Source organism: Phalacrocorax carbo, chromosome 1, assembly GCF_963921805.1.
Source record: "Phalacrocorax carbo chromosome 1, bPhaCar2.1, whole genome shotgun sequence".
Lineage (NCBI taxonomy): Eukaryota > Metazoa > Chordata > Aves > Suliformes > Phalacrocoracidae > Phalacrocorax > Phalacrocorax carbo.
Genome location: NC_087513.1, coordinates 117832824 through 117857399, shown reverse-complemented (window position 1 = coordinate 117857399; position 24576 = coordinate 117832824). Strand labels below are relative to the sequence as shown.

Here is a 24576-nt window from a genome sequence, read left to right as displayed (position 1 = left end):
AGGTAAAGTTCCTTATTAGACTACTGAGGTGGCATCAAGTACTCTCAGGGCAGAAGCAGTATTATCTGAGAGTCTGAATATACGAAAAAATTCATTTTTCACAGCTGGCTGTGTTCATCTGAGTTTCCTACATATTATAGGTTACCATTTGTTTAGCGAACACAGGTTTGAAGAACTTGTCAGACTCGAGCCACCTGCTTTTCTACAACTATTAAAAAACTTTTAAAAAAAATCTTTTAACTGCAAAACTTTACCTACAAAGTTCAACTCGAAGATGTCTTTAGACCTATACAGCTAAAAAACAGCTACAATTAAAAACACAGGTAATGAACACAAGCCTTAAATCGCCATCCTCATAACATTAATTGACTGCATATATGTACATATTATTGACTATTTACACTGTTCTTACAAATGCACAGCAGTCATCTGCACATTACATTAGGACAAAAATATGAAAATTCTTCCAGTTTAAAAAAACATACCAATGTTTCTGCTCAGAAATAATAATTTTCTACTTATTCAGATAAAAGCAAAAAGTGAAATAGCAATCAAAAGATCCAAACACAGCACAAAAGGGCATTAGGAAGTTATGTAATATTGGTTTAATTTACATACCTGTTTTTGGCTTATGCGGCAATCGCTGTACAAACACTCCATGACCCTAAGATAAACATACATTTTTTTAACATTGCACATCTTGCAAACGTGTTACACTAACTATAAGAAATGATTGCTTAACTGTTTCTAAATATTAAACCAATATAAACTGTTTACATCAGGGGAAGGAAGGAACAGACGTGATTTTTATGGTCTGTCACCAATTCCTTTTCTCAAGAAAAGATAGTTATTGAACATATTTAGACCAGTATAGAAAATGGACTGTGGTTAATCTTGATAAGCAAGCAGTGTGATCAGGAAATGAATCTATAAAGCAAAGTATTTGGTTCTGAGGCATCTGCTTTCACATTATATGCTCTTCAAGGGGTTTTAGTTCAAACTAAAACTAAAAAGATTGGTTCAAATCTAGTCCCATAGTGCACCCGTTCATGGCTGTTGCACATTATCTGTACTCTTAAAAGCACCTTCTAGCTTAATTTCATCCCCAATGAATCCCACTAGCATACTCCAAGACCACTTCACAACATAAGCCAAAACATGAGAGACAGGGACAACTGGGGTATTTGCTTCAAAAGCATTCTCCTGATCCAAACTAAAATAATAAAGCAGACACATCAATAAACAAAATTAATTACTAGTTAACTAAAATTATTTAGTTAACTATTATCAACTATCATTATTTAGTAATTAAATACTCACGCATACACCTTGGACCTAGACAGAAAAAATATTTCTATGTACCTAGTCATTTTGAATAGAAGCTTTTTATAAAACTCATTCCATGCTCACCAGCATCTCATTATCTTCTAAGACCGATCTGAGGTGGCTGAATACTCTCCATGCTTTTTGCCCCCATCCCATTTCCCCAAGAATAAAATACTATTGCTATTCCCCATTCTCCCACATATTTCTGCCAAAAGTTTTCTGAGGAAAACATGGAAATTATAAGTCTGCAATATTTTGCACTACCAAATGAAAAACCTCTTTGGATTCAACCTTTATAATTCACATTAAGCACAGCCAAAAAGCAAACAAAGCAAATAAAAACAAACAGGGGAAAACCCCATGTTTACTAGAGTTGTTTAACACAAGGTTTTGGTTGCTGTCTTATGAAAAAAAAGTTCACCTGCATATCCATTAAAATAAGTCCATAGATTAATATTTATGAATGGATTTGAAAGCTTTTACTGGTTTAAACAATATATTAAATCACACTAGAATAGTATTCTAAAAATTAGTAATTCAAAATTGGGTACCTAGCAGCAATATAATATTCAAGAATACCTAAAGAAACATGTTTAAGATGACACACAGGTTTTCAAAAAATAATAATTTGGTTTTGACAGTTAGTTCATGTATATGTGGAGTGGTTGATTTACTACTTCATGGCAGCATATTGAATCAATACTTTAATGGTTTTGAAACATAGCACTTCATGTGAGCTTCTCAAGCTGAAAAATAAATGGCTTTGTTCTTTTTCCAGATCCCTACAAAGTCTGTTATTTTAACAAACATTATATATGTGTCATTTAATAAATACTATGAATTATGCCTAAGTATTGCTGCATTATCATTTGGAAGAAATGCAAAGCTATTTCTGAATATGACTGGTAAACAGTATAAAACCAAACTAATCACCAAACGCATCTTTCATAAAGTTTCTTTAACGGACCTTTATTCCTTCAGTGGCATACTTTGGAAATACTAGCATGCTGTGCAATGATGACTTACTGACTTGACCTAAGGTGATGACAAGCAATCCTATGATTTTACCCAAAGTAGCATTTCTGAGCTATTACAACATTACATGTAAATCAAGACTTACTCTCAAAAGTAAGTTATCATGACATCAACATATTTAACAGACCAGGACACTCAACAACAAAGAGGAAAAAAATTAGCTATTATTTCAAAATCAGTTAATCTTGAAAGATGACTGAACATCTCCTTCAGTCCACAGCATGGATTTTCGTACAATATTTAAAAAGAAAACAAACCACACACCCCCTGTATACCACCTTGGGCTTCTTGTATTCCATAGAAAACTTGAAAACCAAGATTTAGCACTTGCACAGAATCAAGGGCTTTCTTTCCATAGCATAGCACACACATCACCTTAAGAGATAAAATGTCTAGTATCTCATGCTAACACAGATATTGCAATATATTTTTTTGTGCTGTGGACAAAATAAAAAAAAACCTTTTTTGATATAAACAGTTTCCAATGAGACTCACTACTCTACTGGCAACGGTCCCTTGTACAGATATAGCTTTACAAATAAGAAATTCAATTTACCTGAACTTTTTATTTCTGCATAGGAAGAAGATACTAGGCCAGCTAGTTTGTAATTCGCAGCAGCAACACTTAGGATAAATAATTCATAGCTGAACTCTCCAAGCAGCAGAAAGATCTAAATACCACAGTGTTTTCTAAAACTCCTTAAGCATAGCAAGAAGAAAATAAGAGTCAAGGAAAGCATTCTTGGAAGTATTAAAACAGAAGAGTGCTACAGTTTATTCAATGAAAGAAACAACTAAATAAGCACAGGCCTTATTAGGCACAATGAACTAGAAAAAAAGGTAAAAGATGGCAAGAACGAAGAATGGGCAAACACTCCGCAGTTAATTTGTAGAGCTGAACTTACGTGAACTAAGTTGCAATTGCTTTGCAATTAAAGGAAGCGAATCTGTCACTCTGAGGTATATCATCCAAAGTACAGCCTGGATACACGGCCAACAGGCTGGTCAACTTCTGCTAACAAGACCTATGCATCACTGTCTAGTTTTACACAGTTGTATATGTGTTCAGTAAAACTTGCCTGATAGAGGATATGCAGTCTCTATTCTCTGCCCCAGTTTAGTACTTTTGCAAGTGAGTAACGTACAGTGGTATAAGGTACCTTTGCATCAGTTTGAATTAATCAACACTAACAATTACTCTGTAGATCAGATCTGGGTATAAGCACTACTGGAACATCCTGCAAGATTTTTATCTAGTTTCAAACCTACTTACCAATTCACAGCAAGATTTATCACCGGCATAAAAAGCCAAGGCTGCAAACTCAGATTCGGATATAGGTTCACCCATGGTACATGATCCTGAAAGAAAAGGATTATGAGTAATCCACGAGAGGAAGGCAAGAGGCAAACAACGCGTGCTCTGCAGGACTTAAAATGATGACGACATTAAATTACACTTTGCAAGAGTTTCTCAGAAGACACTTGTTCTTCTTTTGGCATAGTATTGGGTGATCTTGAAAACAGTAACCTAAAGCATCAGCTAAAAGCTAGTTAAATTGACTAACCAACAGCGCTCCAAGCGCCTGACGGTACCGCTGCACACCACCTCGCACCTGACAGGCAGGAGAGGGACGGGCAGTCTCTCCGGCCGGGTCAGGAGTTATTGCCACATCCAGGGCGATCGGAGCTGAACACCCCCCGCCCGCTCCGCCAGGCCGCCCCGTTTGAAAGCACCAGCAAGGCAGCCCCCGCCCAGACCGCCCGTCGTTCTCCCCCAGCCGGCAGCGCCCGTCTCGCACCGAGGCTCCGCCAGCGGCGAGGCGGGGGCCGGCCGGGCTCCCCGCCGCTCTCAGAGCCCGAAAGCCCCAGGGCTCACCACTGACGTGTCGCAGCCCGGCGCTTCCCGCCGGAACGGGACAGCCCTGCCCGGTCCTCCCGGTCCGCGGCAAGGAGCTCCAGCAGCCCCAGAGGGATTGTGCCGCGGCTCCCGGGGCCGACAGTACCGGTCCCCGCCCCAGGCGGGCCGTGCCGGACCGGTCCGGGCGTCACCTTGCCGGGGCTCCGGGGAGACAGGCGTCACCCTCCCGGAGCCGGTCACGGAGAGAAATCACGAGCTCGGCGAAGCACGGGGCGATGGGAAGAAAGGGAGAGACTGGGGAGGGAGGGACCGCCCGCCGCCGCCCCAGCGCCCTCCTTCCCTCACTCACCAGCAGCAGCCGCCGCCGCCCTTCCCGCTCCCCTCCGGTTCCGCAGGGCCGCAGCAGCTTCTCTCTCAGCCAGTAAAGCCCACCCACCGCGCGCCCCGGCACCCTGTCCAACCTTACTGGCTAGTTACCGCCTAACGTCAAGGGAAAGAGCCAATACGCGGCAAGGGGCCGGCGGTCCCCGCTCCGCCGCGAAATCACAGGCTCTGCGCATGCGCCCCGCTGCTGGGGCGGGTGTGTGAGGGGTGCTGGGAGCCAGCGGGGCGGCCGCGGTTCTCCGGCTGCGCATGTGCGGGGCGCTGGGCCGGCGGAGGCGCGGTGTCGGGGGCTGGGGAGCGCGGCTGGCGGCCTGCGCCTGCCTCCCGCTGCCGCGGGTACGCGGCGTGTGGTTTCCTCCCCTACTCAGGCCGTGACCTCGAAGGGAAGGAAGCGGAGCGGCTTCGCCCGGCGGGGTGGGGGGGCGGAGCTGCGGGCGGTAGACGTTGTGTGGCGGAGGGAGGGGTGGGGGTTGGTGGCACCGCAGCTCCTGCGTGTCCGTTGAGGAGCGGGTGAAACGGCTGCCGCGCGCGCCCACCCGCCGTCCGCGTGTCCCGTGTGTCTCCTCCTTCCGCCCTGGGGCTGAGGAGAGCGGGGCCGTGCGCGGTCTCTATTCCCGCACCTCCTAATACCGGGGGGTTCCGAGAGGAACTTGCTCAGAAACCTCTGAACAGCTTACCGTTTTTCCCGCCCCCCGAAGTTAACAGAGACCGATATGGTTGAAAACTCTCCAGCCCCGTTGCCAGAAAGGGCAATATATGGATTTGCTCTTTTTTTAGGATCGTGGTTTGGCTTTAGTAAGTATGCTGGGAACCGAGTGTTTACCGGAAAGTGTTGCTTTGTTTGCGAGACAAAAGTAATTCCGATAAGACCGTCTGAAAAGGGTCAAAATGGTATTGCACCAGTTGTAAGGGTGCGTGAGGAAGGACTGAGTGAGCATTACTTGCCAGACCTGTCAGTTGTTACAAAGACCTGCCGTTGCCTTTTTGTGATTTCCTCATGTTTTGTCTGTCTTTAACCTTATTATGGGGTCTTCAGTAACTTTTCAAATAATTTGACTCGGTAATGTTATCTGCATTATAGTAACTTTTTTACTTGAATTGCATATGCTGTCACTATTCAGTAACCATTGTAGATAGTAGTAATGCAACCATCCCCACCCAAATACTGAAAAAGAAAAAAAATAAAGTCAGTCTGGTTAACAGCAATGAAAACGATCAGGGTTATACCAGCATTTCTTTGCTGGTGTGGCAGGTGCTTTAGCATTTCACTGGGGATATCTTGCGTGCCCACACAGGACCAAGGCTCGAAAGGGTGACAACTCTTCTAAGCAAGAAAAGGTGCTGCAAATACACTGTAGTCAAATAATAAACCAGGATTCTACTGTGAGTCTTTCTCACCCTTAGGAAGTAAGTAGAAATGAAAGTAAGGTAGTTTCTGTTCCTCTCACAGGAAGCCACTGCAGTTCCATAATTTGTGTCACTGGCTGCTCACCTGTTGCCCTCAAGTTTTGTTAAACCTTACTCTGGATTTGCTGTTAAGGAGCAAAATTTCTCAGTATTGGTTTTCTTGACATGAAAATGTGAATCAGAAGGTATTTCCAGTAACTTTTTCTGAGCAGTTTCATCCATGCACTGGAATTCTGCCAACTTTTCTTTCAACCAAATGACTCACTGTGTGATCATTTTCTGCTTTAATATTTTCTGCATTCGGTGTAATTTGGCATCCTTTTAGCATTTGTTTATTTTCTTTTTCTGCAGTTCAACATGAGAGAAATTCTTGTCTGTCTACATAGGAAATCAGAAACTAAATGTTAAAGCAAATATAAAAATGATATAACCTGCTACAAAACATTGCTCCCATACTGGGCAGGTTTTGTGTCAGAGATGCATATTCTGCAGTGGTTTTGGTAGAGCTATTTTGGTCTAAATAGTGTAAAAGCCAAATAGTGTCTCAGCATGTATCAGTAGGGAAGTAATGCTCTAAAATTTAGGAAGAAAGTCTAAAACAGAATCAGTTGCACTATTATGACTTTTAATTCTTTTGTGCAGTATTGTATCTTATCTGGGCATATGTTCCCGAGACTTGGCTATTCTCATTGGGACTAACATACTGGCCTCAAAAGTAAGTTCAACCAGTTAAACTCTTTCGCCTGAATATGTGTGAGTGTAGGATACCCTTTATTATTTTCAAACAACAAAACTTTTTTTAGGTAGTTGTATTGTATTTAATCTAGTTTTTTTCCTGATGATAAAGGACTTTAATCTTTGTGAAGCATTATTTTTTTGTTGATAAGTAGCTATGATGAAAAGTTTTCATTGTGTAATGAAAGAAGTAATATTTGAGTGTTTTGTGATGCATTTGACATTTTGTTTCCAGGAGTTTTGTTGATGAAAATACAGCAAACTTTAAATAAAAAAACAAAAAACCTTCTGTAAGTAATCTATTTGACAGTTTATACCAAACTAGCTAAAGTGGCTCTGCTGTCAGTAAACTTCTTGGGAGGGACCAGGGCTCATATTCAGAGGTGCTGTTTCTTTTCCACCTGGCTAAGTTTGTGCTTGATACAACCTCTGCATTAAAACTTCTATATCATTAGTCATTTGTTATTATGATATGTAAATTTTAAAATATTTTTCCTCAGGTACTGGGCAGTTGCTTTGCCAGCATACCTACTTGTTGCTGTAGGAATTGGTTATATATTACTTTTTGGTATTAACATGATGAGTACAGCTCCACTTAACTCCACACATACCATTACAGGTAATTTTATTGGTGTTTTTTTAAGATTTCGATACTTAAGTGATAATTCCTGAATATATATATGTAGCCATCTATAATATAAATAAAATGTTAAGCATATAAATATTTTGATCTAGAAAAGGAGTTCTTGGGAGTACTGAAGTACTAGAGTGGAGAGATAGCCATGAGCCTGACTCTTTCCTCTTTGCTATCTTATGGTAGTGGTTTCCCACCAGTAAAGTGTACTTTGCTAGTAAAACAGACAACGTCAGAGGAACAGGGGTGAAGCATATAAAGCTCTCCCAGGCACATACCTAGCATTATAAACTGGAGATGAGTGTCATGGCAAGAAGGGCATGAGCATCTATCTGGCAGTGGCAGAAGTGGGAAGGCACGCAGAGTCAAGTTGGTGCAAAAGAGGATGCTGAAGTACTGAGACCTGATCAGATACAATAGTAATTCCCTGTCTAAAAAAGGCTGTTACTCATAGGTTTTCTCTCAACTTTTGCTCCTGCCAAGGAGACCTGTTCTAGGCGTTCACAATATTCTACAGGCAGCTGCATCTTCTTCAACATGAGGAATTCCTCCACTATTTGCAGGTGGCCGTTTTTGTTAAATGCAGACTGTAAAATTCAGCAAGAAAGTTACCTATTGCTAAGTCTACTGAAGTTGCATCGTTTTAACAAACTATGGACATACTATTAGGTTCCACTGAAAAGCTAAGGAAAGAAAAAAAACAATCAAGGCTGTAGTTCAAATGCATTACTCCAATGCTTCTGTCAAGAGCTGCCAGTTAGTCATCCCTATGTTCCTGGGTGCTCATTCATACACTCTTATGTCACCGTCTCAATTGGTGTCAGCCCAAGAATTTGTGTGGCTGCCTGGCAGGTGGGATGGGGGACCTACTCTGTTTGGAAAACAACTGTATTTGAAAATTTTCTTTTTCAGGGAGAGCAGTTCCGTAATTGTGTTCAAAGTGCACCTGTAAAAACATTTATGCTGTTATAGGAATGGGTGCAGTGTAGTGATGGGAACAAGCAGCCAAGACAAAGGGAGGGTGGACAGCGTCTCTCAGTGGAAATCCTAGTACAAAGTGTTCAAACTGTAGGCTGAGATATTCACCGTGGGGGTTTTTGTTTGTCTGTTCTTTTTATCTTCGGGTAGTTATGGTTTAATATCATGCAGCATCTTAGACCAAGCAAAGTCCCAGACAGTGGGACTTTCACATTTCAGCAAGTGGGTAGGGTTGATTTCTGCAAAGGCTCTGCTAATACATGTTGATGTAAAGCGTTTCTGGTGACCCTCTCCTTTTATCTCAGTGAGGTGCAGTGTTCAGCGTCACTTACAGTAGCTCAGATGCATTATATAACACATATTGAAAGAAAAAATAATCTTTAATATGTGGAATGTTCTTGTGTCTCCTGTAGATAACTACACAAAAAAGCAGCAACAGAAGAAAATTCAAGAAGAAGCAATTCCAGCATTGAGGGATATTCCCATCAGTGAAGTAAACAGAATGTTTTTCCTTCCTGAAAAAGGAATCTGCAATAGCAGATAGTCATTATTAAGATCTGTTTGAATAAAGGATTAGTAGAAGTGTTACATAAGGAAAATCAAAACCTCTTTAAGCTAAAAACAATGCTTTTTCTGCTTGTAAACAAAGCTTTTTTTTTCCTGACTTTCTAACTAAATTGATGTTAACACGTTTCATTGAGATGGCTTGATTTTATTATTATGCATGTGCCTTAATAACCTGAGAATTATGCCACTTTAATTTATCTGACCATTCTTCTGAGTTTAAAATAACATTCTATTGCTTGTAGATTTCTGCTTGTAATTTCCCCCTGAGAGCGGATGTAGTTTACTTCTATTTCCCTTTGAATTCAGGGAGAGAAAATGTGTTTTGCTAGTCAAAAGCTTGAGGATGTCTTTTTTTTTTTTACAAGTTATGATAGTTTGAATTGTTTACATTGTAAATACACAGGTTTCATTTGTAAATATTAATAAAATATAGCTAATTTTTACTTGTTTAAATTTAGCCAGTTTTCTGTGGTTTTGCGGTATTTGTCCAGGGTAAAGACATATAGTGGTCCATTTTTCTTGGTTCCCCCTGCCCCAGATAAGTTGGCTTATTAAAATACAAGAATTACCAGAAACGAGGAAGGTGGATTGTGAAGGTTTTTCTGAAACAAGTCTTGAAATGACATTTCTTATAACCATTCTTAAGAATACTGAAAACTAGGTTCAAGGAAATATCTGGACGTACAGGAGTCAGCGGGTCCATCTTATTGCAGGCCTGGTTATAGCACAAAGCAGTCACTTGTTTTGGCGATGGTTCAGATATTTCTGAAACAATGAATTTTCTTTCACGTATGTATTACTGTGCAGAGACACAATTTTTATTTGCTTTCTTCCAAGAATCACAAACCCAGTTATTACTGGTTTTAATCCATTTATCTTCAGCTGCCAAGGTTATTTACTTCGATAAAAACCAGTGAATAGAGCCTTGTTACCATGTTAGGTCTGTAAGCCCAATTCTGACCAGCAGAGAATTTAGTTAAAACCATTGCTATTTCACTATTCAACATTTGAAAATTTGTGTGAAGAATATTATGGCAGTTCTTTAGAAATCAGTGAAAACAACTATCAGTTGCTGTGGGAAGTCTTAAGACCTGTGAACAACTGCTCTGGTATGAATATGAAATTTGTAGTTTCTTGGTCCTCTAGTCTTCAGTAGTTTGCTATTTTTTCCACCTGCACTTTAAGAAAAAAACCATGCTAGGTATTATGGGTAGGAGAAAAATACCTTGTTAATGAAGGAAAGAATGCTTTTTAACATTTCATTCTGAAATGGTAGATTTTAGGTATATTGCTGCTTGGGGGCGTTTCATGAGCGTTTGTACTTAAGCCTAATGACTGTAGGTTAGTACAATGTTTATTTGCTTTATAGTTGTAGACTTCTTTGTGAAGTTTTGGTTTTCAGTTAGCCCCCAGTTGCTATTACTTCCCCTACCTGCCACGATTTTGCCTTTCTATTAATTTTAATTTACATGCTCAAGCACCCATGTATAGGGTGAATTCAAGATTTTATGATCCACAGACATGAAGATGTATTTACTCTTTTGTCAATTCCCTAATCACATTGTAGACACTGAAGTATTGACTGTAATTGTTTTTCCTTTGTAATTTCTGCCTGTGTTCTATGTTCTTTTTGCTTTCTGAGAAAGCAATTTCGTTTTAATTCTAAATTGACAACAAGTGAAGGCCACGTTTCTGGTATCATTTGATGTAAGGATTAATTTAGTCCCCTGTTAAGGATACCCAAATCCCTTCAGGATAAAGAGAAGCTACTGGAAAATGCCCTCAAGCCCTGAAAGCACACAAATTAAAGGACTGTAAACCTTGGACAAAGATTGTATCAGTGATGAATCTGCCATTTCATTTAACTGTGGACCTCACAATTATGGGAAAACTAACAGAGGCACCTAAGTGAGTCGGCAAGCTGGGGCCATTTGTTTAAGTAAAACTTGCAGGCATGAAACTCAATCTTTGCTTTTCTGTCACTACTGTGTGGCGGTGCTTCAAAGACACTGTAGTGACCTTTTCTTCAACTTAGGAGTAATGTTTGATTCTTCAGAAATTGCCTCTGTGATAAAAATAAAACCACATAAGACAGTGTATGTGGGCTAATAGATACATTGGAGGGAATTGCAGGTGTTTGGGATCCGTCATTTCATGGTCTTGCCTGTGACTGTAATTAAGGAAAAGGTGCACGACTCTGCCAGCAAAGAGACAAGAGATTCTGCCTTTTGTAAACTTACAGCACACTTACAGCTCTAGTAATCTACTGGGATGTATATAGATTTTTGCCTTAGGTATTATTCAGAAACAAAACCCTGAAATGATTGAACTGTGTTGCTAGTAGTACCTTGCTTTACAAAACATACCTGTTCAAAGACTGGATATCAGGTATCCATTCTTCTCATAGACTGAGGAAAAAATAAATAAATAAAGGCAAAAACCTAAATTTGCCCCCATTTTCACCCTTCTAACTCACTGATGGCGTATTGTTATAGCACAACCAGTAGTAAGCAGTAAGGTTAGACCAACTGCATCGGCCCTGCTGAAATAAACCAAATGATGAAACTTCAGCCTTGCTTTTTAATGCAGCTTCTAGGATTTTTCTAGGATATTGGAGACTGATGGTATTTTACACATCTTGCTTCAAGCTTAATTTTGTGTGGCAGGTTCCCCCCAAATGGTATTTGAATGAGTGTGTGTGTAAACATGTCATAAAAAAAACGACGAAGTTGCACAGTTTTAAATGCAAATGTTGCATGCCAAGGAAATAATGTAGTTGTGGTTGCCCAATTTGTGTAAAGGTGGCAGAGTATGTTTCCCTTCTTTCCATCTTAGCTGTAAAGGGAAGGGTCGTAACAACACAGATTATGTTCAAGTTGAGAATTATTCAAAGGAAAACTTTGGGAATAGAGAGTCGCGCAAATGATGACAGAGGGAAGCTGTCTTGGATTTTGGTCTTTTGCATTGCACTGTATTGAACACCATAAGCTTGGAGGCTTCAGTGCAAATACAGAGCGTATGCACGTTAAGTAGCAGAAGAGCGGAATTCTTTGTGTAACCACATAATTTTGTTTTTACTGTAAGCATTAATAGAACTGTTTTGCCACTTTATTTGAGATCAACAGGGAGCTATAGTCAGAGAGGTAAATGCTCTGTTGTGAAGTTCAAAGGTGTAAAGTATGTAGAGTAAAATCTGCAAGCACATATGAGTAAAAAGCTAGCACAATTTTCTGCATGTTTGTGTTTACTGTTCCTACAGATAGGATGACTGAAATAAGAAAAGGAAAGTAAAAGAAACATGGCATCTCAAATATTGTCTCAGTTTTTAAGCGTGAAAGTGATGTCCTTGCAGGAAGCAATGCTGAGAGAAGAAACTTGTTCAGCAGTAGTAAAATGGAGTTGTCTTTCTCCTTGAGATATGCAGGTATACATTTACTGTTACCCTAAAGCATTCTGAAGCATACAGGCCATCTTAAAAATATTATGAGCATACTATGGAATGCTGTCAACTTGATTCAATGATCTTTAAAATAACCATTGTTTGTGATTGGGGCTAGAGAATGGGCTAAAAGATGAGTAGCGAATTATGTTAGTCTAGATTTTTTTATGGCAAAAGTTCAGATATCAATAAGTACAATCAAAGCCTCTCTCATATAAATCAGAAAACTGTAATATTAAGCGTTTATACTGTTGCTGCAGGCAGCATTTCTGTAAAATTGACAATTGCCCCAAGAAGGAGAACTTGTACCGCCCGCAATTCAGGTAGTGTGCCTGAAGCTTTTCTGAGAGTAGGAGCAGGGAGAATGTATGGATGTTTTAGTTCCATAGTGCAGATCTCTTTCTGGTACTCTGGTTGTTCATTGGTACACCTCTGTGCTAGGTGGTCTATAAACGTGAAAAATGCAACTCTGCCACCAAGGACAAGTAAAGTGTATACAAGGCAAGATGGTGGTAAAGTAATACCAATAGGTTTTGCTCTTTTTAGTGGACCTTAAGATGCTGTAAGCTAAATCGGGCAAAGTTAAGCCGAGAAGGTACCTTGATGAAGAAACAACAACTGTAGAAACAGTGAACTTAGCATCTCTGACAAAAATTAAATACGAGAATGCAGGTAATGGTGAGGCAGTCTAAATGGTGTTCGAGTACTCTTCCTCTTCTCCCCTCCTCCAGCTTTCTGCTCCAGGAGAGTGTAACAAATCTTGGCTGTATCTGTAGCAATTCAGTTTTATAAGAATCATAAGAAGCTATGAGCTCTTTGCCCTAATATAGTGTTTCTCTGATACTTAATTCACATTCACGCCAAAGCTCCCACCTGCAGGTACAATGAGAAACTCACCACTAAAGCTCTTTTGAAAAAGGCTTTTTGAATACTTGATTTCTTTACCAGGCAGTTTCTATGGACTTCAGTTTCATTTGTGAGTGTAAATGATAAAGTATTTCTGACTTACAAACAGAATAGTTAATAAATGATTTTGTGTAAATACATTTTGTTCCATAATGCACCTTTACCATGGGCACTTGAGTCTGAGTGGCTAAAATGTTTAATACAAAGTCCTGCTTGCTGCTGTACTGTTAGATTTCCAGTCAGCTCTAAAACAACTGGGATGAATGGGGTTTTTTCATCTCTCTTCCTCTATTCATGAATTGAACCGTATCCTGAGGAAAACGTTTTGGAAGCGTTTAGTCTTGTTCTGCCAGTTTCCTTACAGAGAGATTGCCAGAGTAAATTTTGTTGGTATGCTGCACAGTTTATATATCGGCTTAACTCTCAGCCCTTTGCTAAAAGCAGCTGATAGATGAACCCAGTCTGGAAAGCGTGATTATATGGAGTATAATCGTATGGAGTATAATCATCATATGGAGTATAACGGTAGATGTTTCGGTGAATTGGATGGATTTTTGTGTCTAGAGCTCATAAAACCACTATTGTAAGGATTGCCTTTTCTCAGTTGTGGCAGTTTACTCAGTTTACTCCTGCTCCTGTTGTTATTCTCTCAGTATAAACGTAGCTTTAAAAAAAAAAAGGTTCCTGTGATAATTCTTTTTCTCTTAATCCAAATTATTACTGCATCATATTTAGAAAGAACACTCAACAAACTTCAATGTCATGCGAGAATATGCTTTCCTTGGATATATGTATCCTTCAAGACCTTGTCTTAAAAGAGCTTAGAAGTAGAATTCAAGACTATTTTATGAACATACTTTAATTTTGATTTTTCACAAGAATACAGGCAGCAAAAATATAAAATTGTAGATGTTGTCTAGCTACCTCTCCAGCATTCATGTACCAGTGGAACATTACCTTGTGTTTTACTGTTATCATCTTAGACAGTGGATATCGGAAGGTAGCATTTGCTGGAAATGTTACAGCTTTTGAACTACTAAGGGCAGTCTGTGGAGCAGAGATCCTGAGCCAACTATTCAATCTGTAAAATTCTACGTTTCTAGTCTTGTCTTTGAAGTAGTAAACTCATGATAAACTCATTCTTTGGGGATGCTTTGTTATCTTTTTCCTCTAAATGATGGATGATTCTAAGGTCACTGAAAACTTAACAAGGTCAAATTGCAGATGAAGTAACAAACCAGAACTGAAAGTTAGCTGCAGTTGAATAACAGAGATGCTATATTACTTCACTTTTTGTCTTCTCGTAATTATTAACAAACTGGTAGGGTTTGCAATGCACATTTTATTTAAGCGTGCAAATAGGTGTATGTTGACATTGTAACACGAAGACAGTCAGTTATTTGGCAAAAAAAAAAAAAAAAGCTGGCCTGATGGGAAATGGATAATAGTTTTGGCTTCCTTTAATGAGTGTAGTTAGCTATTACCAATCAGGTAAATAGTACAGTAATATTACCTTAATTTGAAAATGGAATTTGACAATACAGGGGAAACCAAACAGAACATGTAGCAGACCTAAGAAAGTTAATCAGTTTAGGCTGATACAATGTTGTATGTCATCGCTGACCTCCTAAGTGATCTTGGATGGTTTTCTGTTTGTGCTCCAGACTGAATAATGATGAAGCTGGAGCATAAATTATTTTAGGATATCTTGCGAGAGAAGTGAAGACTTTTAAATGTCTGTATTTTAGTTCCATATGTTTGGAAATGAAGATGTGGCAAAGATGAATGAGTGAAATGTAAAAGCTGAATTTTCATGTGTCACACCAGGGTTTACAATTTCAACTAGTTCGTGTAATTCCGTATATTGCAGGATGCTGTCTCCTTGGGTAAGTTTAACTAATGGATCTACTTTTTAGTTTGTGAATGGAGACATTTTTTAAATCCTCCATTCTAATATGTTCATTCATTTGGAATCCTAATTTGCTAGACTTACAGTTTTTAACACTTTCACTCTGTTTGACAGTATATTGTACTAAGAGGAAAATCTGACACACACTTTAAGTGGTTCTTACAACTGTCTGACCTTATCTACACCACCAACAATAGTGTAAAAAAGGCCAAGAATCTTGGATTCTGCCTTTGCCTTGTCTCTGGGGAAACTACGGCCATTTTGGTTAGAGATAAGATACCTGAAGCATAATAATTCTGAAACATAGTGGGGCCAAATAGCTAATCCTTGAGCTAATTAAAAAATGCTGACATAGCAAGACAAGTACTGGCAAACTCTCTGAGCATACACAATTTATACAAACAAAAGGTTAAGCACAACAGATCATACCAATTCTCTGAATGAAATAAAATGTACTGAAAAAGCAGTTTTTGCTACTGGAATAACAGTGTTGGAGTAAATGGGTCTACATTGTACATAACATAAAGATGCTTATGAAAATTAGTAACTTAAGTCTTCCTGAACATCAATTTAAAAGAAATATCAAGATAGTAAGACACACATCCAGACCCCACCAAGTGGGAATCAACAGTACGTCAATTACATTAAAATCATATAGGTTCAAGTGCACTAAGCTATAGAAATAAGATCTGAATATTGTGGTGAAGACAAAAATGTAGCACATAACGTGTGTTTTAATGTGTCATTAAATTAAATCATAGTTTTTAATCAAGGATTTCTTTTTTCTGTCAGACAAAAAGGCACTTTTCTGATTACAGGGCAAAAATCTGATAATAACAGAATGACAGGACACCAGAAAATATCACGACTGTTTTAGAACTTGTTACGACAGGGGGTTATACTGGAAATGGATTAGGCATCCAGCATTTGTATCAGAATTAACATGCCCCATGGAGCTAATAAGCAACAGTCTTTGCATTTTAAATAATTTCTTGCTTAAATTCAGACATTGCGTTTCAGGGTCTGCATTATTTTGGGGCTGTACATTACATTATTTTGCCTCGTAATCAGTCCTATTTTCATTTTATCAGGACTGCAGTGTAAAAAGTAATGAGTAACTAAGTACGGTGCTCTTCTGTTCTTAATCCATGTTGCTTAACTCAACCTCATTTAAACCTTACAATCTTTTGTTCAGCTTGAGGTTTTATTTAAGTCTCTCAAGACACAAAAGGATTTCCTCTTAGTTTCCAGTTGCATTGACTCATTCTTCTTGGTAAGAGAGTTATAAATAGTTTTCTTACGAGCTTTGATGTATTTCTTTGTTTAGTCAGATGTTTGTCCATATGTTTCTGACAGTTCTTTTTTTATCTCTTGATTTTTTAATTTTTATTTTGTGTTTGTCAAGGCTGACTGCTGTTCTTTATTAGGCTGAACGGATTTCTTCTTCATCGTCCTCAGAGTTGGCATCATCATTGTAGAAGTGAATTGTAGCTTGTACTGGAAAACTTGCCAGAACCTTCTCTCCAATGCTACTAAGAAACTTCTGGGATTTGGACTTGGGCAAATAAAGTCTAATAAGAAAACATATTTTAAAAGAAAAAGTAAAACTATGTGACACTTTCCCAGCTAAGCTAGCTTGAGTATTAAAACCTATTTTTATTTTTCTTTGGAGAGAGAAAAATCCTAGGGTTCTTTGTCTTTTAAAATAAAAGTTGCTAACTAAAAGGTACTGTTGATTTCAAGTTGCCTTAGTGCTTTGGGTATATTGTGTAATGGATTTATCTAAGGTCCCACCCTGATAAAGTGTTGCCAGGGCAATGATGCGTGCTTGAGACATTTTGGCTTAGTTTGGTTTTTAGCACAGTTCAGATCAGAAATGTCCTGTGTGACTGGGGGAAGTTTGAGGAATGTTCTGGCGTTCTGGAATTCAGATTAAGACACCAGGTTAAGATTGGGGCGGGTTGCCTCTTGCACAGAGGTTGATTTTAGTGGGTTTTGTGTCTCCAGGTGGAGGATGAGGTGTACAATGAGAGAGATTTATTTCAAAATTCATATTGCTTTGTATTGAAATCGTAAATGTCTTAATTTAGATTTCAGGTTTTCACCAGCTTTCCCACTAAAGCAAAACATATGTGGTCTGTATAAATATGTATATGTTTTTGTGTATGTACATCTCTTCCTCTTCATTCCACTTTCCAATTAAATTTGACAGCGATAAAGGTCACACAGGATTTAAACTTCTACGACTTTTATAAAAACACATGCTTGTAAAGAAGAGGGATATTCCATTAATTTTTCTTCTCTAAATGAAAAGTCCAAATCAGGAGTTTCTGTATCATTAAGCCTTATAGAATCCAAATATTGGTGAAAACCCTTATGAATGCCCCAAGCATAGGAAAAGCTTTACCTGGAGTTTAACTTTCATTCAAAAGCAAATTTAAGCAAGCTCAACACAGATCTGTAACAAGGCACATTCCATTAGCAGCTGTTCACATTAATTATTTGTCCTTTGTGGGCTTGTTATCATATTAATAAATGTAAATATGAATTAGATGAGGCAGAAGAACATTGTTTCTTTTAAGATTACTTTTTTTTCTTATTTTCAGTATTAGCATATTGTTTCAGGTTCTGTTCAGCCTGGGCATCTTTCCTTGTGGAGGATTAAAATCTGTGGAGTCTGGTGAGTAGTTAAACTGCATTACTAAAAAGAGATACTCCAGAGACAAACTTCTCCTGAGAAGGAATATGTCTCATCTTAGAAGGTGTCACTTTTCCTTTATCAAGTGATAGGACTTAACTCACCTCACTGGATGTTGAAACCCCAGGGCTCCTTTTGATCTAAAATTCATTAGTTGACCATCCAGTTCTGACTGTAAAGAGACATATTTATTATTTAGAATAGGCTGAAAATGAAGGTTTCACTTCTTCTACAGGTAACTGTAAAATTCTACAGTAATGTTCTTTTGCTTGCTGTGCTGCATGTTGTTTTACTCTGACTAAGCGTACTTCAGGGAATATATGTGCCCACAGTCTGCCAATAGGTGCACATTTAACAAAGCATTTGAACTTGTACATTTTTTGAGCCATAAAGCCATGAAGTTGTACATTCTGCTTAAGTTCTTATGGAATATCTATAGTGACTGGTGAGCTAATAACACCACCAAATGGAAGTTCAGTGATTGGAATAAAAAAGGATTTTCAATCAGTTTAAAGGATTGGGAGGTTACGGATTTTTAAAATACCTATTTAACTACATTCACCAGTAGTTTGGAGTTGGAATGTTCAAGCTGGCAAGCTTAATTATAATCAGAGACCACATAAGCATGTTACGAGTCCAAACAGTAAAATCAAGAGACAACTGGCATCTCATATTTCTATGCAGACAGTGATAAAAAAAGCACACATTTTTTATATAACAGAGTAGGTACCAAAAAAAACACTTTAAATATCAAAATTAAATTCAGCACAGAATAAATTCCTTCGAATTAAGGTGACAGTAAAAAGCAATAATTTGCAAATGTTAACTACTAAATCCTATTAGGATTATAAATCTGGAGTGTAAATCTGAAAGCATCTCCCAAAATCACTGAGCCCTATCACTTCATCTTGTAGGCAGATATTCTCTTCCATATCTTAAAACAAGACTTCTTTTTCCTCCTATTGCTATAAACTTGATGGTGCATAAAAGAGGAAGATTTAGCTATGCTATACTAGAACTTCTGGTGAACAGAAGCTAGAAACACTCTGCTACAAACAAACACAGATGACTTTTGCCACTGTCAGATTAATTCAGCTTTCTTTCTGAGCAAGCAAGTCTCAGCATGGATATTTTGGTGGGGCCCAAAAAGCCCTTGGGCCACGGACTGAGCAAGCGGTCCTGTAGAATTCTCTCTCTACCTTTTACATTGGCCTATTTCTCTCCTGCCCACCTGTTTGTCTTGTAGCCAAAATTATTTGTCTTCAGGCTGTTAGGGTTTTGTTGAGATTTTCTATGTTTAATCAGGAGACTTATTTATTTTCTTTCTATAGTACCTAGTAAAATGGACTCCTGATCTGGCTGAACATTGTAGATGTGATCGTAACAACTCTGTTAAATACCCTATGTTACTTTTCCCTTTCATGTCTACATTAAAATTACTCTTTTTTATCATTATTGACCTGTCTTCTTTCTGGAATACATATTGGCTTTTAATCATCATCTATGTAATATTACATACTGATTAAACACACATTATATACTTTTTCTTTTCAGACTGTAATGCAGCGTTTCTGAAAAGCAATTCCGATAAAAGTGAATTAGTTGCAAAATCTAACTCAGTTGTTTGCATACAGCAGAAAATGTTCAGTGTTAATTCGCATTATAGTGTAGATATGGTAATAGTAACTTTAAATGACTTTTCATGGCTTTTCTTCAGGCATAAATAACGGCATGTTTGAATTTAGGTAGTAGGGAAAGTGCTACCTTTTATATAAGGAAAAGTATATTACATATAGATAACTGTAGGGTATATTGTAACACATGTTCTTGGCAATAGAGGTAAAATTATTAGTTTAATTTTTTTTACCATAATTTTATTTTTTTAGTGCTTTGCTTTGCATCTTTCAATCCCTCAGGTTAGATTCTTACATGTATATTCCTGAACATTTTTTTAATTACTCAGAGGACATTGAAACTTTCATTTGCTTGACTCTCCAGTGTTTGGAGTGTCTACCAATCTGTAAAGCGCTGGCATTTGTATGTATACATTGCAGAAAATAAAAGCAGCCAGCATGCAACTAACTTAGCAAAAACATTGTGCTTAACCCATCTTCAAAGGCCTTCTGCTGGAAACCTCAGTAACTTTGCTGAAGAAGATACTTCTTGCCTTCCACAGCTGGGGGATGTAGGTATGCATTAGTGAGCACCTCTTTGCACCTATGCACCACACAAAGTATCCAAGCATCTTTCCTTAGTTGTTGTGACCCTGGTAAAAAGCACATAAAAGGGATCCTAAAACCCTCCTTCAGCCCTCATTAGATCCCAAGCTACAGAGGCATCCTAGATGCTGAAGCAGTGTGGATGGGTCATAAGGTATGGATGAGAAGGTTCTGAAAAGCTTCTGGCAGGAAAGAGATGTTAAAAAATTGAAACCAACTGTTGCAGTTACACTTGGCTTGAAACAATGCCAGGCTGTTAGCACAGCAGGGGAAAACTTCATATACAGTTTGTTTTTCTCACGCAAGTGGGCAGAAGCCCAAGTGCAAATTAAAACTTTTGAGCTGGTTGAATAAAATTTTGTACAAAAACATAACCTCAGTAATAAATCACAACTTCCTGATTTCAGAAACCTAGTTTCTTGAAATCATCACTGTAAGCATGTACTCTCATGAGAGTAAGACTTTTCTCATCCTTAGCAAATTTACAGGTGCCTCTGGCAAAGCTTGAACACTGCTGGGAAGGACATTCTTCCACAGGCTTTCCCAAGGTGCCTGCCTGGAGGAGTGTGGCACTCCCTCAGATCTGTATGGTTACAACCTCCAGCTTCAGCAGACAAAAAGCACAAAGTAAAAAGGTGGTGCACATGTTAGAATATAGTAGAAATTGTGAGTCTTTAAAGACTTGCACTAAGGAGAGTTGTTGTCTTAACCTGCTGAGCCGTTGGTAAAAAGTTGAAGATGTAACTGTGGATCGGATGCTGCAAAAACTTATGCAGGTGCTTAAGACTAAGCATGGGACTAGCTCCATTTCAATACATTTTTTAAAGTTTGCAGCATCAGGACCTATGTTGAATGTGCTTCAATCTCTCTTTATTTTTGTTCTTTGAGCCTAATAAATCTTCCTCATAAGTAAGTAAAACTCATAATCAGGGTACCTTTCAAAGGCACTTGGCAGTAAAAGCTACTTTAAATTTGAATTTGCTGTTGATTTCCCAGCTGGTTTAGCTATAGCAACATCCCTTAAAAAAAAAAAAACAAAACCAATAAAATTGTGCACCTGAAAGTATCTTTTTCAATTTCATCTTAAAATCATTTTAACACAAACTCCCCCTATATACAAAATACCCACATACATAGTAGGTCTGGAAATTTCAAACTGAGAATAGTCTTATTTTTATAATGAAGCAAATAATAACTGCTGTTAAAATAAGGATTGTTTTGAGTAAGCAGTGCTTTCTGCAGCTCTTTAAGAGCAGATAATGATTCTATATCTGATACAAAATTAGAGATAGTGGTAACCATTATCATGTATAGAACAGTGTAATTTGAACCATATCTTCTAACACTGAAGAAATGCTTGAAGGGAAAAATGAATAGATGACCAAGCCTCACTTCCTGTGTTCAAATAGTTTCAATTTCTGCACCTGTTTCCTATAAGGATTATTTTCTCCAGAGTTTACTCTCACCATTTGTTGATTCTCTGTCATCTCACCGTCTCTTGCTGTGAGTATCCAGGGCCTCCATAAAGCAGGGCTACTGAAAGATTAAGATAGAATAGCACTCCCACAGTTAATTCTTTGTGGTAATATCCATACAGTACAGCTCCTTTTGTTAGATTCTGCTGGTATCTTTTGAAATAACATCTTTTTTCTTTTCAACGATTTTGATTTGGTAAATCTGATTTCTATGGCAATATTTGTCTTCTGTCTATGATCTGATTAAACAAACTAGACGATGGCTCGCACATTTTTAGCTAAGGTGTCATTTCCCTTTAAGATTTCACAACTCAGAGTGACTGCACTGAACTCCAAAGGATGATGTAATTAATACTGAAATCTTTGTATTTATGCAGCACTGCTACAAAAGAAAAAGCACCCCTCCTTCTCTGTCTAAATACAGATTCCATGTCATCACTGCGTGGCTGGTTATTGAGTAAGCAACTCCAGCATTAAACTGACATGGGCAATCTGATCTAATTAGCTTAAGAGAGCATATGCAGTGGTGGATGTTACATCTGCCTTTTGTTTGGGCAGTTTGCGGGGGACTACTAATCATGGATGCTCTTTTTAGCAGTACTTTCCATCTCTGCTGCTGTGTAACAGATCAGCTGGGGAAATGGAAAAGTGCTTTCAGCTATGAAAGGTAAATACACGTAAAAAAGAATCAGTTACTGCAACCTTAATTTTCATTTACTTCCATTTATAAGTTCTGAAATATTTGACTGAAAAGGATAAAAAATTGGCAAAAGAAATACAATACCCACTCCAAGTCAAGCATTTTCAGAGGCATATTTGCCCTTTACTTCTGGAATTGGAAATTGGTTTTCGTTGTCTGTTCAATGCCAAAATCGTTACTTTCAAATGATACTTACAGTCGGCATTTTGAAAGAAAGGCTGCTGAAAAAAGTTTTCCTGAGGCTGCCTTACCTCTCTGGGCGCTCCCTCGGCCGGGGTGGGTGCCGCTGCTGCCGCCGGGCGCCCTGGGAGCGATGACAGATGCGGCCCGCTGCAGCCTGGAGCGGGAGACCTGCAGCTGCACCCTCCATGGCATTTGGCGGTCTAAAGCCTGTGTGGCAGGCTGGGCGCTTGCCTGGGCCTTTCGGCCACTCCTTTATCTTAACTCCCAAAGAATACTTACCTAAAACAAACACGGCCTCAGGTAAAAGCAGAGAAATGTCCTTAACGAGATTTCTTTTGCCTCCCCCAAACAGTTCACAGATAGGGCTCTCACATTGGCAGGCTGTCCTGGGGAGAGCACTGCTGGGGAAACAGAGGCTTTTTGTTAAGTTTGGTTAGCAAATCACATGGAAAATAAGCCGGGCCCTTTATCTTTCTGTAGCTGTTTCACAAACTCCGTATTTGCTCTATATGAAATATACGATGTAAATACTCTTTTTGCATGTCTTGGGGAAACTCATCAACATCCTGTCCTAAAAAAGTGTAACAGAGACTCAAAGAGAATTTTAAATGTAAAATGATTTTTTATATGACTAAAGCCTTTTCCGTGTCCTACTTTAAAAGAGAAAAAGATACCAAAAATCAGTGAAGGTAAGAGGATTTAAAGACAGGCCTAGTGACTTCCTTTAATTTGATTGCTGTTTGGTGGATGGAGAAGAAAGCTTATGCCAAGAAAGATTTCTTTGTCAATCAAAGAATACGGGTTATGAATGCCATCACTTTGAGGAATCTTCTATTTCAAAGTATGTAATACATGATTCAAGCCTTCAAAGACTGAACAGAAACAGACTTCTTCCAAGATTTCTTCCCACTGTTTTTATTCACAGGGTGCATTACTCATTGCCTCTTACATTGTACAAGAACAGTTATTACCTGGCAGGTGACATTATCTGATTTTCATTGTTGTGGTTCATTGCTACAGTTCACTTTGTTTCCTTTATTTCCCAACTACTGCAGAGATGTAAGAGGATTTCAAGAACCTAAAGCTGAATTCTCTTTCCACCAGTGTTGTTTATACATTGACATCAAAGAAAACAGATTCATCTCCCACATATAATTGGTTTCTACTGTGAACTTTCTTCCCAGAGAGAAAAAGAATTTTGTTTACTGAACATGGAATGTCCACTGATTATTTAATACCAGTTAGATTCCTTCTAGCTGACTTAGCTGAAGAAACCATCAAAACAGTCAGTTTGAGAGGACACTGAAGATTCTTTGTGGGAGTCAGATCCCTCTGAGGTAAGCCTTGTAGATTCTTTTCAAGTTATGATCCAGCTGGAAGTAGCACAGGTGCAGTCAGCAAGGAGGAGCTGGGTTCACAGATAAAGACCGCTGGATACATTCCCTTGGAGACATCATTTTCCCTTGAAATTGTTCTGTATTAGAAAACACTGTACACATACCTTTGCACGTGTGTGTGGATTTACCCTTCTACTGATTTTGCTTAAATTTAAATGTTGTTCTTCCACCAGGGAGGAGCTTAGGTCAGATTTGAAAGTCACAGTGATTTTCCTACACTGATGCAAGCTGTACAGCTGTGTTAGCTACTTGGGGCTCCTAAGACTGCCAAAAGTAATAGTGTAACCCATGTTCTGGTGTTTTCAAAATAGTCTTCAGAAGGTTTCCAGGATTTGATTTGTTGACGTCCAGTTCTTACATTAATTTTTCCTGATCTTCTTGCTATGACAAATAGGTATGGTTTAAACACAAAGGCCAAAGCCATTAAATGCTATTCTGGGAAGCACTGACAACATGCAATACTGGATTCACAGTCTAAATCTACTCCCTCCCATCTTTAAATGCTGTGTAAAATTTGTAAATTTGTAACTAAGTAAATAATACTATATCTCAAAGAAGAAAATGTATGCACAGTCTCAAGCAAATTGATGCACAGTCTAATAACTTTAAACATTTATGTATCAAAATCAATGCAATTGTTAGAATGAAGAATATAGTGAATAATATTCAAATAACAAACTACATATTAAATAGCAGCATGGGTCCTGAGAAAAAAATGGCAAGCTT

General features: G+C 38.5%; 3 protein-coding genes across 6 annotated transcripts in view; 1 reads left to right on the top strand and 2 right to left on the bottom strand.

Annotated features, from left to right (window-relative positions):
- Positions 1–4693, bottom strand: part of TTC3 (tetratricopeptide repeat domain 3) — a 71262-nt gene extending 66569 nt beyond the window's left edge. For all 3 annotated transcript variants that reach the window (XM_064471557.1, XM_064471574.1, XM_064471566.1), the window contains exons 1-3: positions 4569–4693; positions 3635–3720; positions 619–664 (exon numbers count right to left, since the gene is read on the bottom strand). In XM_064471557.1, the coding sequence (XP_064327627.1) occupies positions 619–664; positions 3635–3709 (121 nt within the window). In that variant the 5' untranslated portion in view covers positions 3710–3720; positions 4569–4693. The remainder of the gene's footprint in view (positions 1–618; positions 665–3634; positions 3721–4568) is intronic.
- A 110-nt stretch (positions 4694–4803) lies between these two features.
- Positions 4804–9381, top strand: PIGP (phosphatidylinositol glycan anchor biosynthesis class P). Its single transcript, XM_009501016.2, has 4 exons — positions 4804–5398; positions 6653–6725; positions 7246–7364; positions 8771–9381. The coding sequence occupies exons 1-4, from the start codon at positions 5317–5319 to the stop codon at positions 8899–8901; spliced, it is 405 nt and encodes a 134-aa protein (XP_009499311.1). The 5' UTR covers positions 4804–5316; the 3' UTR covers positions 8902–9381.
- A 5210-nt stretch (positions 9382–14591) lies between these two features.
- Positions 14592–22732, bottom strand: RIPPLY3 (ripply transcriptional repressor 3). Of its 2 annotated transcripts, none has more exons than XM_009501017.2 (4): positions 22522–22732; positions 21562–21631; positions 17981–18048; positions 14592–16749 (listed from the first exon to the last, which is right to left on the bottom strand). In XM_009501017.2, exons 1-4 carry the CDS (start codon positions 22638–22640, stop codon positions 16602–16604), a joined length of 405 nt encoding a protein of 134 aa, XP_009499312.1. In that variant the 5' UTR covers positions 22641–22732; the 3' UTR covers positions 14592–16601. The 2 variants fall into 2 exon arrangements, with proteins under 2 accessions (XP_009499312.1, XP_064327783.1); XM_064471713.1 differs by having other exon boundaries at positions 21562–21628.
- Positions 22733–24576: the final 1844 nt, after the last annotated feature.

What these genes read in the sequence shown, in the direction of transcription:
- PIGP (XM_009501016.2), top strand. Translation starts at nt 5,317, where the DNA reads ATGGTTGAAAACTCTCCAGCCCCGTTGCCAGAAAGGGCAATATATGGA. An exon ending in CTAACATACTGGCCTCAAAA is followed by an intron (nt 6,726 to 7,245) that starts GTAAGTTCAACC and finishes ATTTTTCCTCAG; the next exon opens with GTACTGGGCAGTTGCTTTGC. An exon ending in CTCCACACATACCATTACAG is followed by an intron (nt 7,365 to 8,770) that starts GTAATTTTATTG and finishes TGTCTCCTGTAG; the next exon opens with ATAACTACACAAAAAAGCAG.
- RIPPLY3 (XM_009501017.2), bottom strand. Translation starts at nt 22,640, where the DNA reads ATGGAGGGTGCAGCTGCAGGTCTCCCGCTCCAGGCTGCAGCGGGCCGC. An exon ending in CCGAGGGAGCGCCCAGAGAG is followed by an intron (nt 21,632 to 22,521) that starts GTAAGGCAGCCT and finishes TTAATCTTTCAG; the next exon opens with TAGCCCTGCTTTATGGAGGC. An exon ending in TGACAGAGAATCAACAAATG is followed by an intron (nt 18,049 to 21,561) that starts GTGAGAGTAAAC and finishes GTCTCTTTACAG; the next exon opens with TCAGAACTGGATGGTCAACT.